Source organism: Chiloscyllium plagiosum, unplaced genomic scaffold, assembly GCF_037043375.1.
Source record: "Chiloscyllium plagiosum isolate Xiang-an unplaced genomic scaffold, Cpla_swu_hap1 HiC_scaffold_3, whole genome shotgun sequence".
Lineage (NCBI taxonomy): Eukaryota > Metazoa > Chordata > Chondrichthyes > Orectolobiformes > Hemiscylliidae > Chiloscyllium > Chiloscyllium plagiosum.
Window position 1 is genome coordinate 121,383,187 of NW_028270141.1, and position 17,677 is coordinate 121,400,863.

At 48.1% G+C, this 17,677-nt stretch overlaps 1 protein-coding gene and 1 pseudogene across 1 annotated transcript; both read left to right on the plus strand.

Annotated features, from left to right (window-relative positions):
- The first annotated feature begins 2,177 nt into the window (after positions 1-2,177).
- On the plus strand, positions 2,178-3,075 carry LOC148150654 (uncharacterized; annotated as a pseudogene).
- A 4,980-nt stretch (positions 3,076-8,055) lies between these two features.
- gpr6 (G protein-coupled receptor 6) lies at positions 8,056-11,108 on the plus strand. Its single transcript, XM_043687504.2, has 2 exons — positions 8,056-8,234; positions 8,759-11,108. Exon 2 carries the CDS (start codon positions 8,790-8,792, stop codon positions 9,771-9,773), a length of 984 nt encoding a protein of 327 aa, XP_043543439.1. The 5' UTR covers positions 8,056-8,234; positions 8,759-8,789; the 3' UTR covers positions 9,774-11,108.
- The last annotated feature ends 6,569 nt before the right edge of the window (positions 11,109-17,677 follow it).

Consider the following 17,677-nt stretch of genomic DNA (forward strand, 5'->3'; position numbering starts at 1 on the left):
TTCAGCAGGAGAAGATAAAAGGTAGGGAGGAGGGACTTGGAGGAGGGGCGTTGGAAATGTGATAGGTGGAAAGAGGTCAAGGTGAAGGTGATAGGTCGGAGTAGGGTGGAGGCGGAGAGGTCAAGAAGAAGACTGCAGGTTAGGAAGGCGGTGCCGGGCTGGAGGGATTCGGCTGAGACAAGGTGGGGGGAGGGGGGATGAAGAAACTGGTGAAGTCCAAGTTCATCCCCTGTGGTTGGAGGGTTCCCAGTCGGAAGATAAGACGCTCCTCCTCCGACCGTCGCGTTGTTGTGGTTTGGCGGTGGATGAGTCCAATGACCTGCATATCCTCGGTGGAGTGGGAGGGGGAGTTGAAGTGCTACAGGGTGATTGGGTTGGTTCGTCCGGGTGGCCCAGAGGTGCTCTCTGAAACGCTCCGCAAGTAGGCGGCCTGTCTCCCCAATATAGAGGAGGCCACACCGGCTGCAGCGGATGCAGTAGATAATGTGGGTGGAGGTGCAGGTGAATCTGTGGCGGATATGGAAGTTTCCTTTGGGGCCTTGGAGAGAAGTGAGGGGGGAGGTGTGGGCGCAAGTGTTGCACCTCCTGCGGTTGCAAGGAAAGGTGCCGGGAGTGGAGGTTGGGTTGGTGGGGGGTATGGATCTGACAAGGGAGTCGCGGAGGGAGTGGTCTCTACGGAAAGCTGATAGAGGAGGGGAGGGAAATATATCCTTGGTGGTGGGGTCCGTTTGGAGGTGGCGGAAGTGACGGCGGATGATGCGCTGTACATGGAGATTGGTGGGGTGGTAGGTGAGGACCAGTGGGGTTCTGTCCTGGTGGCGGTTGGAGGGGCGGGGCTCAAGGGCGGAGGAGCGGGAAGTGGAGGAGATGCGGTGGAGGGCATCGTCGATCACGTCGGGGGGGAAATTGCGGTCCTTGAAGAAGGAGGCCGTCTGTGTTGTGCGTATTTTGAACTGGTCCTCCTGGGAGCAGATGCGGCGGAGACGAAGGAATTGGGAGAATGGGATGGCGTTTTTACAGGGGGCGGGGTGGGAGGAGGTGTAGTCCAGGTAGCTGTGGGAGTCGGTCGGTTTGTAGTAGATGTCCGTGTTGATTCGGTCGTCTGAGATAGAAACAGAAAGGTCTAGGAAGGGGAGGGAGGAGTCCGAGACTGTCCAGGTGAATTTGAGGTCGGGGTGGAAGGTGTTAGTGTAGTGGATGAACTGTTCAACCTCCTCGTGGGAGCACGAGGTAGCGCCGATACAGTCATCAATGTAGCGGAGGAAAAGATGGGGGGTGGGGCCAGTGTAGTTGCGGAAGATGGATTGTTCCACATACCCTACGAAGAGGCAGGCATAGCTGGGGCCCATGCGGGTGCCCATGGCTACTCCTTTTGTTTGGAGAAAGTGGGAGGATTGGAAAGAAAAGTTGTTCAGGGTGAGGACCAGTTCAGTCAGTCGAAGGAGGGTGTCGGTGGAAGGGTACTGGGTGGTACGGCGGGAAAGGAAGAAGCGGAGTGCTTTGAGTCCTTCGTGATGGGGGATGGAGGTGTACAGGGACTGGATGTCCATGGTGAAGATGAGGCGTTGGGGACCGGGGAAGCGGAAATCCTGGAGGAGGTGGAGGGCGTGGGTGGTGTCACGGACGTAGGTGGGGAGTTCTTGGACTAATGGGGACAGGACGGAGTCAAGGTATGCGGAGACGAGTTCGGTGGGGCAGGAGCAGGCTGAGACGATGGGTCGTCCGGGGCAGTCAGGTTTGTGGATTTTGGGCAGGAGGTAGAAACGGGCGGTTCGGGGTTGTGGGACTATGAGGTTGGAGGCGGTGGATGGGAGGTCCCCTGAGGTGATGAGGTTATGGATGGTCTGAGAGATGATGGTTTGGTGGTGGGGGGTGGGGTCATGGTCAAGGGGGCAGTAGGAGGAGGTATCTACACCGCTGAGGCCAAACGCCAGCTCGCAGAGACCTCTACACCGCTGAGGCCAAACGCCAGCTCGCAGAGACCTCTACACCGCTGAGGCCAAACGCCAGCTCGCAGAGACCTCTACACCGCTGAGGCCAAACGCCAGCTCGCAGATACCTCCTCCTACTGCCCCCTTGACCATGACCCCACCCCCCACCACCAAACCATCATCTCCCAGACCATCCATAACCTCATCACCTCAGGGGACCTCCCATCCACCGCCTCCAACCTCATAGTACCACAACCCCGAACCGCCCGTTTCTACCTCCTGCCCAAAATCCACAAACCTGACTGCCCCGGACGACCCATCGTCTCAGCCTGCTCCTGCCCCACCGAACTCGTCTCCGCATACCTTGACTCCGTCCTGTCCCCATTAGTCCAAGAACTCCCCACCTACGTCCGTGACACCACCCACGCCCTCCACCTCCTCCAGGATTTCCGCTTCCCCGGTCCCCAACGCCTCATCTTCACCATGGACATCCAGTCCCTGTACACCTCCATCCCCCATCACGAAGGACTCAAAGCACTCCGCTTCTTCCTTTCCCGCCGTACCACCCAGTACCCTTCCACCGACACCCTCCTTCGACTGACTGAACTGGTCCTCACCCTGAACAACTTTTCTTTCCAATCCTCCCACTTTCTCCAAACAAAAGGAGTAGCCATGGGCACCCGCATGGGCCCCAGCTATGCCTGCCTCTTCGTAGGGTATGTGGAACAATCCATCTTCCGCAACTACACTGGCCCTACCCCCCATCTTTTCCTCCGCTACATTGATGACTGTATCGGCGCTACCTCGTGCTCCCACGAGGAGGTTGAACAGTTCATCCACTACACTAACACCTTCCACCCCGACCTCAAATTCACCTGGACAGTCTCGGACTCCTCCCTCCCCTTCCTAGACCTTTCTGTTTCTATTTCAGACGACCGAATCAACACGGACATCTACTACAAACCGACCGACTCCCACAGCTACCTGGACTACACCTCCTCCCACCCCGCCCCCTGTAAAAACGCCATCCCATTCTCCCAATTCCTTCGTCTCCGCCGCATCTGCTCCCAGGAGGACCAGTTCAAAATACGCACAACACAGACGGCCTCCTTCTTCAAGGACCGCAATTTCCCCCCCGACGTGATCGACGATGCCCTCCACCGCATCTCCTCCACTTCCCGTTCCTCCGCCCTTGAGCCCCGCCCCTCCAACCGCCACCAGGACAGAACCCCACTGGTCCTCACCTACCACCCCACCAATCTCCATGTACAGCGCATCATCCGCCGTCACTTCCGCCACCTCCAAACGGACCCCACCACCAAGGATATATTTCCCTCCCCTCCTCTATCAGCTTTCCGTAGAGACCACTCCCTCCGCGACTCCCTTGTCAGATCCATACCCCCCACCAACCCAACCTCCACTCCCGGCACCTTTCCTTGCAACCGCAGGAGGTGCAACACTTGCGCCCACACCTCCCCCCTCACTTCTCTCCAAGGCCCCAAAGGAAACTTCCATATCCGCCACAGATTCACCTGCACCTCCACCCACATTATCTACTGCATCCGCTGCAGCCGGTGTGGCCTCCTCTATATTGGGGAGACAGGCCGCCTACTTGCGGAGCGATTCAGAGAGCACCTCTGGGCCACCCGGACGAACCAACCCAATCACCCTGTAGCACAGCATTTCAACTCCCCCTCCCACTCCACCGAGGAGATGCAGGTCATTGGACTCATCCACCGCCAAACCACAACAATGCGACGGTCGGAGGAGGAGGAGCGTCTTATCTTCTGACTGGGAACCCTCCAACCACAGGGGATGAACTTGGACTTCACCAGTTTCTTCATCCCCCCTCCCCCCACCTTGTCTCAGCCGAATCCCTCCAGCCCGGCACCGCCTTCCTGACCTGCAGTTTTCTTCTTGACCTCTCCGCCTCCACCCTACTTCGACCTATCACCTTCACCTTGACCTCTTTCCACCTATCACATTTCCAACGCCCCTCCTCCAAGTCCCTCCTCCCTACCTTTTATCTTCTCCTGCTGAACACTCTCTGCTCATTCCTGAAGAAGGGCATGTGCCCGAAACGTCGAATCTTCTGTTCCCTAGATGCTGCCTGACCTGCTGTGCTGTTCCAGCAATAAAGAAACATAACTGGACTAACCATACACACACTGTGGCGAAATGAACAGGTCAGATTCTGGGAGGTCTGCAACAATGACTCATTTCCTGAATCCAAAGCTTGTTGCAGAAATTAAGGGCTCATAGTGTAGAGGGTAGCATGGATAGAAGCTTTATGTACTAACAGAAAGCAGACCAGCAATTGTAAATATGTCTTTTTCAATTTGGCAAGATGCAGCAAGTGGTGTGCCACAGGGATCAGTGCTAGGACCTCAACTCTCTGTGACTTATATAAATAGCATAGGTAAAGGGACAGAAGATGTGAATGCTAGATTTCTTCAGGACACAGAGATAACTAAGAAAATTAGCTATAGAGAGGACACAAGGAGATTACAAAAGTTTATTGGTAGGTTAAGTGAATGGGCAAAGAAATAGCAAATGGAGTACAATGTAAGAAAGTGTACTTGTCCATCTAGGCAGGAGAATAAAAAGTCGGCATATTATCTAAATGGTGAGAGATTGCAGAGAGATCTAGGTGTCTTGGTGCATGCATTACAACAAGTTGGTACATTGAAACAGTGAGTAATTAGGAAAGCTAATAGAATTTATCAATTATTGTGACAACAATACAAAAGTGGGGAGGTTATGTTTCAGTTGTGCAGGATACTGGTATGAGACCATACCTGGAGAAAACAGCAATGGTCACTTTGTTTAAGAAACGATATAAATGAATTAGAGGGATTTCAGAAAATGTTTATTAGACAAATATCTGGAAAGGGTCGTTTGAGGGTTGGACAGACTAGGCTTTTATTTCCTGGAGTTTAGAAGAGTCAGAGATTACTGAATGGGAACATGTAAGATCCTGAGGGGTCCTGATTGGGTGGCTGTGAAAAGGATGTTTCCTCTTATGCGAGAATCCAGAATGAAGATAATTGTTTAAATATCAGGCCATCCATTTAAACAAAGACTTTTCTCTCTCTCTCTCTCTGAGTCTGATTCATTTGAATTCTTTCTAAAAAAAATTACAGAAGCAAAGTAAATACTTTATAATATTTTTAATTCGGATAAGCAGGAGTGTGGTCTGGCAGTTTCAGTCGGATTGATCATGATGTTATTAGATAGTGGAGCAGGCCTGCTTCTGATCTGTTCGTGTTTAAGAAAGGGCAATGCGCGCTGCCTTTGACAGCGACTTTCACATCTCCTAAAAGAATAACATTTCGACTCCGAAACAGAGAAAAAAAAATCCAGTACTTTCTTTAATTTAGAACACATACAATCGACACCCAATTCCTGATGAAGGGCTTTTTCCCGAAGCGTCGATTTTGCTGCTCCTCGGATGCTGCCTGAACTGCTGTGCTCTTCCAGCACCACTGGTTTCCAGCATCTGCAGTCATTGTTTTTACCTCAGTGTCAATGATCCGTGCAATGGTCGGTGCTGGTAATGTAAAAATCTCTACGGTAGACTCCCCCACCACCATCCCCCGTAAGCGAGCTCTGCTTTCTGTTTACATCTGAAACCCCCTCCTGTAAGTTGACGATCAATTTGCATGTCTAAAAGTGTTTTGCCAAACTCATAGCACATATTTTAGGTAAAGAGCTGTCTTGGTGAGAGACACCTTCACATTACAATGGAACAAGGTTGACTGACTGCAAGCGCTGCTTTTCTGGTCTGATCGCTGCCGTTCCTAGCTGTTTAAGTTTAAACAGCGCACCCCCGCCCTCTTGGTGTGATGTTAGCGACATAGCAAAAGCCCGAAGTGTGATGTATTTGTTTTCACTTTGCATATTATCACCTATTTGTGATTAACTTTCTGAGAAAGATTAGGATTTGAAATAAGTGTTAACTTTCTGATATAAAACGCACGAACTTGTACCTATAGTGACTTGGTGAGACGGTCTGAGGCAGATTATTAACAAACTGCACTGTGGTAAAGTCCGCACGGGAATTGTGTTCGAATTCACATCGGGACATTTAAAGGTGGCAGGCTAACACAGGGCTATGATTCTTTATGAGCCGTACGATTGAAATACATATAATATAGGGAGGCTCAGGCAGTTGAACTTCCACAAGCCATTGGGGATATATCTGTACCTAACCCTCGAGGGAAATGATGTCGAGTTCCCTTCTGAACTGAATACTGTTTTTGACACGTGTAGAAGAACTGATTATGTAATAGCAAGCGCCCTTGGATGGGCGGCTGGGGTTCTCCCTTGCACGTCAAACGCCTGCTCTTTGCCATGTTCCTTGGTGGTCATATGAATTATTAGCAGTGAGTAGTCCTGCCAGTTTTTTTTAAATTCACTCAGGTGTGCCAATCTCCATCTAGGCCAAAGTTTATTGCTTATCCCCAGCATTTAATTAATAGTCACCCACAATGCTGCGGGTCTGGAGTCAGATGTAAACCAGACCAAGTAAGGACAGCAGTTTCCTTCCACAAAGGACTTCAGTGAAGCATTTGGATTTTCCAACAATCAACAATGGATTGACAGTCATAATTATGCCTTTAATTTCAGATTATTTAGTGACCTCAAACTCCGCCATGGCGGGGTTTGAACGCAGGTCCCCAGAATAATAGCTGAGTTTCTGGATTAACGGTCCAGTGATTAAACCACTCTGCCATTGCTTCTCCAGAGCATGATATTGCCAGTGTGTGATATTTCCAGTGTTGACATTTCCAATGTGTGTTATTGCCAGTGTGTGATATTTCCAGTGTGTGGTATTGTCAGTATGTGTTATTACCAGTGTATGTTATTACTAGTGTGTGTTATTACCAATGTGTGATATTACCAGTGTGTGGTATTACCAGGGTGTAGTATTGCCAGGGTGTGATATTACCAGTGTGTGGTATTGCCAGTGTTTGATATTACAGTGTGTGTTATTACAGTGTGTGTATTACAGTGTGTGTTATTACAGTGTGATATTACAGTGAGTATTATTACAGTGTGTGTATTACAGTGTGTTATTAGTGTGTATTACAGTGTGTGATATTACAGTGTGTATATTACAGTGTGTGTTATTACAGAGTGTGATATTACAGTGTGTTATTACAGTGTATGTATTACAGTGTGTGATATTACAGTGTGTGTATTACAGCGTGTGTTATTACAGTGTGTGATATTACAGTGTGTTATTACAGTGTATGTATTACAGTGTGTGATACTACTGTGTGATATTACAGTGTGTGTTATTACAGTGTGTGATATTACAGTTTATGTATTACAGTGTGTGTATTACAGTGTGTGATATTACAGTGTGTGTTATTATAGTGTGTGTTATTATAGTGTGTGATATTACAGTGTGTGTATTACAGTGTGTGTATTACAGTGTGCGATATTACAGTGTGTGATATTACAGTGTATGTATTACAGTGTGTGTAATACAGTGTGTGATATTACAGTGTGTGTTATTACAGTGTGTATTACAGTGTGTGTATTATTACAGTGTGTATTACAGTGTGTGATATTACAGTGTATGTATTACAGTGTGTGTATTACAGTGTGTATTACAGCGTGTGATATTACAGGGTGTGATATTACAGTGTGTGTATTACAGTGTATGTATTACAGTGTGTGTATTATTAGTCTATGCATTACAGTGTGTGTATTATTAGTGTGTATTACAGTGTGTGATATTACAGTGTGTGTATTACAGTGTGTGTATTATTAGTGTGTGTATTACAGTGTGTGTATTACAGTGTGTGTATTACAGTGTGTGTATTATTAGTGTATGTATTACAGTGTGTGTATTACAGTGTGTGTATTACAGTGTGTGTATTACAGTGTGTATTATTAGTGTGTGTATTACAGTGTGTGATATTACAGTGTATGTATTACAGTGTATATATTACAGTGTGTGTATTATTACAGTGTGTGTATTATTACAGTGTGTGTATTACAGTGTGTGATATTACAGAGTGAGCGAACCCCGTGACTGCTGCGCACGGGCTGACGTCAGAGCCGGAGAGGAGCTGCTTCCCGCAGCAGCAGCAGCCGGACTTCTCCGGCAAAGCCTCCAGCCCACAGGCTGCATGTGTCAGCCTGCAGTCAGCTTTCACCCGGCTTACATTGGAGTCCAGGGGCAGCTCAGGTGTGAGGGACGTTAGGTTCCTTCCTCTCCGATAGAAGGATCGAGCCTTAGCGGAGGAAGGACTGTCACGGATGCCCCAGCGTGTTGTCTATCTGTGAACGGTAGGTGGAAAAGTACAGAGCTGCTTTCGTTCACTGGGGGTGAGCCTGTGTGGACGCTGAGTGTTTGGGTGGTGTTGAATTCTCATGCTTGATGCCAACAGAAGAATGTGCACGGGATTAAACACTCACAGAGTTGTCGTTAGATTCAGCCCTACCTTTTATGAGACATTGTTTCTGGTTCTGACCTGTTTCAGCACCATGGCCAGCTCATGCTTTTGTTCCGCCTTGCTTCATTCTTTACCGTTCACTCATCTTATTTCCTTTCTCCCCTCCCTTCCCCTTTCATTTCACCTTTTATTTACAAACAGTTTAAAATCTGCCAGGTTGTCTTGTGACACCATTTTAAAACTTGCCCTGTTTCCTCTGCCGTCCGGATCGCCCAGCCGGCCTCTTTAGCGATTGCCGCTCATAAGCAGCCAGCACCCGGCCCATCCCCATCCCGCTGTCTCCCCGCTCAGCCCCCGAGTGCAGGCTTCGGGCGCACTTTGCTCAGCTCTGCCTGACCTGCTGGTTTTGAATTTCAGGAACGGGACGGGACGGGGCGTTGGTGAAGCGATGGCTGACCTCGCCGCTGTGAATGAGGCAGTGAACCTGTCGAGCCGGCTGCCCGCCCTGCACAGTAACTCTTCCCTGGAGCTGCAGTCACAAATGCCGCGGCTGGCGGTCGATCCCTGGGACGTGATGCTGTGTATTTCGGGGACTGTGATTGCCTGCGAGAATGCACTGGTGGTGGCAATACTGTTCTACACCCCGGCTTTACGAACGCCTATGTTTTTGTTGATCGGCAGCCTAGCGACAGCGGACCTTCTGGCTGGACTGGGGTTAATCCTGAATTTCTTTTTCCATTACCTGATCCACTCGGAAACAATTAACCTCATCACCGTGGGTTTTTTAGTCGGCTCTTTCTCCGCTTCGGTGAACAGTCTGTTAGCCATAACGATCGACCGCTACCTTTCGTTATACAACGCATTGACTTACTATTCGGAAAGGACGGTAGCCTACACCCACAGCATGCTGGCCGCGGCCTGGGGCGTTTCATTTTGCCTCGGCCTGCTCCCTATCCTGGGCTGGAACTGCCTCAAGGACGCATCTACCTGCAGCATCGTGAAGCCCCTGACCAGGAGCAACTTGACGCTGCTGTCAGTTTCCTTCTTTCTGATCTTTCTCATTATGTTACACCTTTACATTAAAATATGCAAAATTGTGTGCCGCCATGCCCAGCAGATTGCCCTGCAGCAACACTTCTTCGCGAACTCTTACTACGTGACCACAAAGAAGAGTATCTCCACTCTCGCCATCATTGTCGGCACCTTCGGGACCAGCTGGCTACCTTTTGCCATTTACTGCTTGGTCGGGGATCATGCCTACCCGACTGTGTACACCTATGCCACTCTCCTCCCTGCTACTTACAACTCCATGATCAACCCCATCATTTATGCTTTCAAGAATCAGGAGGTCCAGAAAGCTACCTGGGTTTTATTTTGTGGGTGTTTCCAGTCCAATTCCTCCTTCCATTCAAGGTCACCGAGTGATGTCTAGACGTCCACCGCTGCTGCCCCTCCATACCAATGCTACATATATATGTTTATGTAGCATATATAGGAAATAACTGGAAGAAAGGGCTGGGCCCAGGGACACTGTGGGATAGTTTGATTTCTCAGTTTAAGTACCTGAGGGTGGGCTGCCTCACCGCCGTATTCACACACACCACTGAAGAGGCTCACTGACAGTTCCAGAGCTCTCCCTTTGCCTGATGTGTAAAATGTTCACCTCTCCCAGTCGGGCGGCTCGTTTTCGTTTAAATGAAAGACCCCCAAGACTCCGAAGGCCATTCAGTTGACACTGAGAGGTTTTCTTTCAAACTCCCCCACCCCACCCCACCTCACCCCGTCTGCTGGTACCTAGCAGACCCCATGTCTCCCAGATGATCCGAGCCCCAGTGCTCCGGGCCTGCTTCTGTTGGGTCCCTCAATCCGGCTCTCAGAACAGAGCTTAGGGCCAAGCTGCTGACCCTGGTCGGTGATTTTCATTGCAAATGAGTCAGGGTGGGTGCTGTTCAAGTTACATCTGAACTGAAATTGCCAGGCCATTTGGGTGAGTTTCAGTTACTTGTCGTGGGGCGGGTTGGGGGAGGGGGTGTCTCAAACTTTCTATTCCAGCTCCTGCGAGAAGCGAGAAAGGGGGTGTGGGGAGTCACATGGAGCAGTACCAGCCCAGAGCGAACGCTGTTGCTTCCTATAATCGCCACACGTGTCACTGTTACAGTGGGCGGCCAGGCCTTAGAACGTCTAAAAGTAGCCCCTGGCCGCATGGGCATGTCTGCACAGACTGCAGAGTATTCTTTTAATATTGGAGTGGGGAATATCAGTTACACTGAGCACCCGGCTCACGTGGCTAAGTCATTTTCCACCTGTTTCAGATGAAAATTTACTCCCCCCCCCCCCCCCCCCCACTCTAAATAGTCATGTGTGGAGTGTGGAAGTTGGCGGATTGCTGAATTTGTAGCTCCCTGCTAACGCCAGTTTCAACAAGATAAAATATAGACCCATGGTGCCTGTGAAGGATGGGTCGCGCTGGAACACTGTCACTTTCACTGACTCCCAACAATAAAAGTTAGGAAAACATTTCCCCTGGGACTTGTTTTAAAGAGCTCAGATTTCCAAAGTTACACTCTGGAGAACAACGTGAGAAGTATTGAAATGAACTGGCACTTTATGTCGAACTGACTGACTGCTCCACCCTTATGGGTGAACTGGAATGGAAATATTGTCGTGGCCTGCAACATATTCTATTTTTGTGTATTGACTGTATTTATGTGGTGAATCCGAGTGCATATTTTGTTTACTGTGAGAATAAAGGTCTTTTGTATATGAACCTTTAGAATGATTGATCTTGTATCATGTTTCAGAATCTTTCACGATTGCAAATGCACAGAGTTAGAGCAGAAATTCCCTCGGAATATTTAAGTCAATGCAGAGCACGTCAATGACCATGCAAACTGATTGCGCCTTGAGCACACACGGATAGGGTGGGTTGTATTCCATCAGGTGGCCCCTGGGAGCTAACATTTCTCAATCTGAATAAGTCAGATGTGAGCGAGCAAACCATCAATTAATCGCAACTGAGCAAATAGAAAAATAACCATTGAACAAGCAATGAAGGAACAAAGATCCACCAATCAGAAAGGCGGTAGAGACCTTCCAATCAAGAATCGCTAGTTATCCAATAGCAACAATAATTGGATTAGAAACCCCAAATGTTTAAAAACATTTTATTGCCAATTTCTTCCTAAATCTTTAAACACATAAAATATCCCATGAATGCAATATACTAAGTGAAATTTCTGTTTCAAGTCTTTCCAATAAGATCTATTCCTCACCCAAAGGCCTGCAGTTTGACACAGTGCAGTTTCCCATTATAACATGTAAATACCAAAGAGATCTGCCGTATACCTCAGTAAACGATATGCAGGCGAACTCTTGGAATGCCCTTTGTATTAGTTTTAATAACACTGTCACATTTTGGAATACCACAGGATTTTTTTTAATCACTGACATCTTGACTAGCCATTCACAAAGAATTCCACCTTTTTTTCCAAAAACAAAGTTTATTCATAAAAAGTTGTAAACGTTGACTTTACGTAAGGTGCGAAACAACTTCGTTTATTCTAATACTGTAAATCACTATTTTAAAATTACAGTTAATATGTACAAAATTAATTACATATCGAACATTGTCAGAGGGGTTTTCTCCAGATTTCCAGCCGTGGATGTTCTTTAGTTAAAAAGCCTTAAATAGGCCTCCCCCCCTCCCCCCATTATGTCTTTCCAATAGTTGGAATTTCATCTCATAGTCTGCACTTTCCCATTTCAGCTACAGAAAACAAAATCGTACAACAGTGAAGAAACAGGAAATGTATTGTGAGAAACAGCGAATCACTTGAAGGAAAATGTGTTTTGCAATTAAAAGCACCATAACAAAATTTATTTTAAATTCTCTTTCAAATAGCCTTGAAGGAAATGTTAATGCAAACTGACATAAGAGCTTGTTTCATGCAACTATCCAACTTCTGTTCACAAATCAATCTGTTTAAGCATTGCACTACCTCAACATATCCTTCATAATTAGAAACAATTTGATAAATCATATAATTTCTTCCTTCGCTCCAGGATTTACTCCCATTAAACCATTGACTAATGTGAGCAAATATTCACCTGAATCTGATATAGGATTTTAATTCCTGGTTGTTTGGGAATGGTCCTTCTTGTATTGTGAAAAACACACTTTCTACTTATACACAAGCGAGCATGCAGTGAGTGCCGTTGCACGCATCTTAAAAACAAGGGGCCAAAGTGGTGAATCTTCAAGTACAGGCTAATGTACAGTAACCAATGGCAACGGAAGGCAATAGACAGATCTCATAATCACAAGATCAAATGTAAGCGCTGCACTCCTACTGCATTTAGTCGTGAATGGTAATGGGCGATTAAACAATTCAATAAAGCCGAACACTCCACAAATATCGTTATCCTCAACTTTGTAAGAAACCGCACTTTAGTGCAGAGACGCAGGTTGAAGTATTGCAGGGTATTTCAGTAGATAACACTGCTGGCCTACAACACTGCGGGACTCAAGTTCGATTCCATTCTTAGGCAGACCTGAATGAAATTTGCACGTTCTCCGCATGTCTGCGTGGGTTTCCTCCCATGGTCCAAAGATGCTCAGGTTGTGTGGATTGGCCGTGCTGAATTGCCTGTTGGGTGCATTGACCGTGGGGAATGCAGAGTTACAGGGAAAGGCTAGGGTGATGGGTCTGGGTGGGATACCCTTTGAAGGGGTTAGTGTGGACTTGTTGGGTCGAATGTTTCCACACCATAGGCGTTCTATAATTTGCACCTAATTCCTGCCAGAATTATCCGGTAGATGAGCCGTCTCAACCTTCTCCTAAAGCCCCTAGTGTCATTAACTGACCAACATTTTGGTTGCCCTTGCAGCCCACGTGATGTTAGTTACATCGAGAGGGCTGTGAGGACGGGAGTGTTGGATTTTGATGGAGACAGTGAAGAACTGTCCAATCAGGATGGTAGCTGCGGGGGCGTTTCCCCTCTGGCAGAGACTAGACCCGGCTCCAAGTCCAGACAGTGTGAGAGTTGGAGGGGAGTTTGCAAACGGCAATGCCTTATATAAACTGCTAGTCTGTTTCTAGCAGTACGTCTAATTCCTCAGTGTTTGTGGGTCAAAGCCCTTCCTAACAGCACTGGGGGTGTACCAGCCACATGAGGTAACTTCCGCAGCGTGATTCCCGTTGGACAATAAGCGCTGGCTTGACCAGTGACACTGACACATAGATTATGGATATGGAGTAGGAGTAGGGCATTCGGCTCCTCCTGTCGGCTCGACATTTCTGTCTACCCCCGATCCCCCTCTCGACAACGTATTGGTCAAGAATCGATCTAGCTGTGCTTCGGAAATATGCGATAACTCTGCCTTTAGCACTCTCTGGGGAAGAGAGTTACATAGTCTCAGGAGCCTCTCAGAGATGTACAAGGCTCCTCGCCTCCACCTTAAACGGGAGATGCCTTCTCTTTAAATTCTGTCAGCCGCTTCTCGTCTCTGCCAGGGGGAAATGCCCCTACCGATACTACCCTCTCCGTCCCCACCCTCTCCATCCCCACCCCAGGGTTTTATAACCTCAATGGATACCGTCCACCTTTCCTCTTAATATAACCCATCACATCCCCTGAACGCATTAATCCTTAAAACTAAGAATTGCGGAAGGTGTAAATTACTGCAGAAACTCAGCAGGTCTCAGCAGCACATGTGGAGAGAAGCAAAGTTAACGTTTCGGCTCCAGTGACTCTTCTAAGGACCTGCTAAGTTTTTTTTTCCAGTTTGAAGATAACTTTTCCGGGCATAAGTAGGGCCTTCTGACTGGAAATGAATTGTTTTCGTGGCCACGTGTAGGGAAATGTGACAGTTAGAGCGTCTCCAGCAGATAGGAGGAGGGACTTCAGAAGCGGCCAGTTAGAGCTCTCCCGCTCTTTCACAGACAGACGCTGCAGACTGGAAAGCCGCCCTGAACATCTGATAGAGAGTGACGAAGAGGCATCAGCTTCACGGTATACACCGCCAACACCCCCCAGCCCTGACCAGCGAGGCCTAACCCCAACCCCCTCCCCAAGGCTGCGTGGGAAGGGAGGCGGCTCCTACCAGCCCCGGGATCCTCACCTCACTGCCTTTCTCTTTCGAGCCGCGACCCCTGCGCCCAACTCAGCCCCAGGATATCTCTCATCCCAGCCCCAGGATCACTCTCCCTCCCTCAGAATCACTCCCCCTCCCCCCGCCCCAGGATCACTCTCCCGCACCCTGCCCCAGGGTCACTCCCTCCCCCAGTGCCAGGATCAGTCTCTCTCCCAGCCTCAGGATCACTATTTCTCTCCCTGGCCCAGGATCACTCTTACTCCCCCTGCCCCAGGATCACTCTCCCTCTCCCAGCCCCAGGATCACTCTTTCTCCCCCAGCCCCAGGATCACTCTTTCTCCCCCAGCCCCAGGATCACTCTCCCCCAGTCTCAGGATCACTCCCTCCCCCGCCTCAGGATCACTCTTCCTCCCCCAGCCCTAGGATCATTCTCTCTCCCACAGCCCTCACTTTCTGAGTTTAAAGAGCGAGAGCAGTGGTGTGGGTGGTATTTCAATTAGAACCGGTATAAGTACCAGGGAAATGTTCGGTGTGACATTTAGCAAAACGATTGAGAAAAGGTCATTATTCTAACTAAGCACATGAAATCCACAGTGTGTTGTGCTGAGCTGATTTATGGTGGGGTGCAGTGGGAGACTGGGTTAGGGAGGGAGGGAGACAGTCACTCCCCTGTCCCCAGAGGCCACTCCCTGCACTCACCCACCCATCCCACACCCCCAGACTGGGAGACACCCTCAGCCTTGTGTGAAGGCAGACAGCATCACACAGTCAGTCCCACTTCCTGTTTTGTAACAGCCAGTATTCAGAGAGAATTAAAAAAATATATTTATGGGATGTGGGTGTTACTGGCTGTCCAGTATTTATTGCCCATCCCTAGTTGCCCTTGAGAAGGTGGTGGTGAGCTGCCTTTTTGATCTATTGCTGATCCCTCCTCCAATGCCCTTAAGGAATGAGTTCTAGGATTTTGACCCAATGACAGCGAAGGAATAGCAATATATTTCCAAGTCAGGATGGTGAGTGGCTTGGAGGGGATCTTAAAGATAATTGTGTCCTCATATATCTGCTGTCCTTGTCCCTCCAGATGGAAGTAGTCATCAGTTTTGAAGGTGCTGTCTAAGGATTTTGGATGAATTTCTGCACTGCATCCTTTGGATAGTATACACTGCTACTACTGGACATCAGTAGTGGCAGGATTGGATGCTTGTGGATGTAGTGCTAATCAAGTGGCTGCTTTGTCCTGAATGGTGTCAAGCTTCCTGAGTGTTGTTGGAGCTGCACTCAACCAGGCAAGTGGGATTATTCGATCACATTCCTGACATGTGCCTTGTGGATGACGGACAGGCTTTGGGGAGTTAGGCAGTCAGTTACTTGCTGCAGTATTTCTAGCCTCTGACCTGCTCTTGTTGCCATTCTGTTTATGTCATGAGTCCAGTTGAGTTTAGGATCAATGGTGTTGCTAGTGGGCGATTCAGTGATGGTATCACCATTAAATGTTAAGGTGGTTAGCCTCTTATTGGCGATGGTTATTGCATGGCATTTGTGTGGCACAAGCATTACTTGCCAGTTCTGAGCAAGGGTCACTGGACCCGAAACATTAACTCTAATTTCTCTTCACAGATGCTGACAGATGTGCTGAGCTTTTCCAGCAACTTCTGTTTTTGTTTCTGATTTACAATATCTGCAGTTCTTTCAGTTATCACTTATACTCATTATTTATCACATGTCAGCACAAGCTAGATATTGTCCAGATCTTGTTGCACATGAACATGAGCTGCTTCAGTATCTGAGGAGTCACGAAGGGTGTTGAACATAGTGCAGTCATCAGTGAAAATCCCCACTTCTGACCTCATGATGGAGGAGAAGGTCATTGATGAAGCAGCTGAAGGTGATTGGGTCTAGGACACTATCCTGAGGGACTCCTGCAGAGATTCACTACATCCTGTCACAGCCTCATCTACAACTGCCCCACTCTCAGATTAGGGAGAACCCAAAGGCATTTTACTCATACGTGAGGAATAAGAAAATGAGCAGGGAGAAGGTAGGGCCGGTTAGGGATAGTGTAGGGAACTTGTGCGTGGAGTCTGAGCAGATAGGGGAAGCCCTAAATGATTTTTTTTGCTTCAGTTTTCACTAAGGAAAGGGACCTTGTTGTGAATGAGAACTTTGAGGAGCTGGGAAACAGGCTTGAACAGATCAAGATTGATGAAGTTGATGCGCTGGAAAGTTTGGCAAACATTAAGATTGGTAAGTCCCCAGGGCCAGACCAGATTTATCCTGGGTTGCTCTGGGAAGCAAGAAAAGAAGTTGCTAAGCCACTGGCGAAGATCTTTGCATCCTCACTCTCCACAGGAGTCCTACCAGAGAATTAGAGGGAGTCGACTGTTGTTCCTCTTTTCAAGAAGAGGAATAGGGAAATCCCTGGCAATTACAGACCAGCCAGTCTTATGTCTGGAAAGAATTCTGAAGGATAGGATTTATGACTATTTGGAAAAGCATAGCATGATTAAAGACGGTCAGCATGGCTTTGAGAGGGGCAAGTCATGCCTCACAAATCTTATTGAGTTCTTTGAGGAGGTGACGAGACAGGTCAACGAAGGTTGAGCAGTGAATGCAGTATATGGACTTCAGCAAGGCATTTGATAAGGTTCCCCATGGTAGGCTCATTCATAAAGTCAGGAGGTATGGGATTTGGCTATCTGGATTCAGAATTGGTTGGCTGACAGAAGGCAGAGAGTGGTTGTAGATGGAAAGTATTCTGCCTGGAGGTCAGTGTTGAGTGGGGTCCCGCAGAGCTCTGTTCTTGGGCCTCTGCTCTTTGTAATTTTTATAAATGACTTGGATGAGGAGGTTGAGGGGTGGGTTAGTAAATTTGCAGATGACACAAGATTTGGAGGTGTCGTCGATAGTATCGAGGGCTATTGCAGGCTGCAGCGTGACATAGACAGGATGCAGAGCTGGGCTGAGAAATGGCAAATGGAGTTAAACCTGGATAAATGAGAAGTGATGCATTTTGGAAGGTCGAACTTGAATGCTGAATATAGGATTAAAGACAGGATTCTTGGCAGTGTGGAGGAACAGAGGGATCTTGGTGTTCAAGTGCATAGATCCCTCAAAGTTGCCACCCAAGTGGATAGGGTTATTAAGAAAGCATATGGTGTTTTGGCTTTCATTAACAGGGGGATTGAGTTTAAGAGCCGCGAGGTTTTGCTACAGCTCTACAAGTCCCTGGTGAGACTACACTT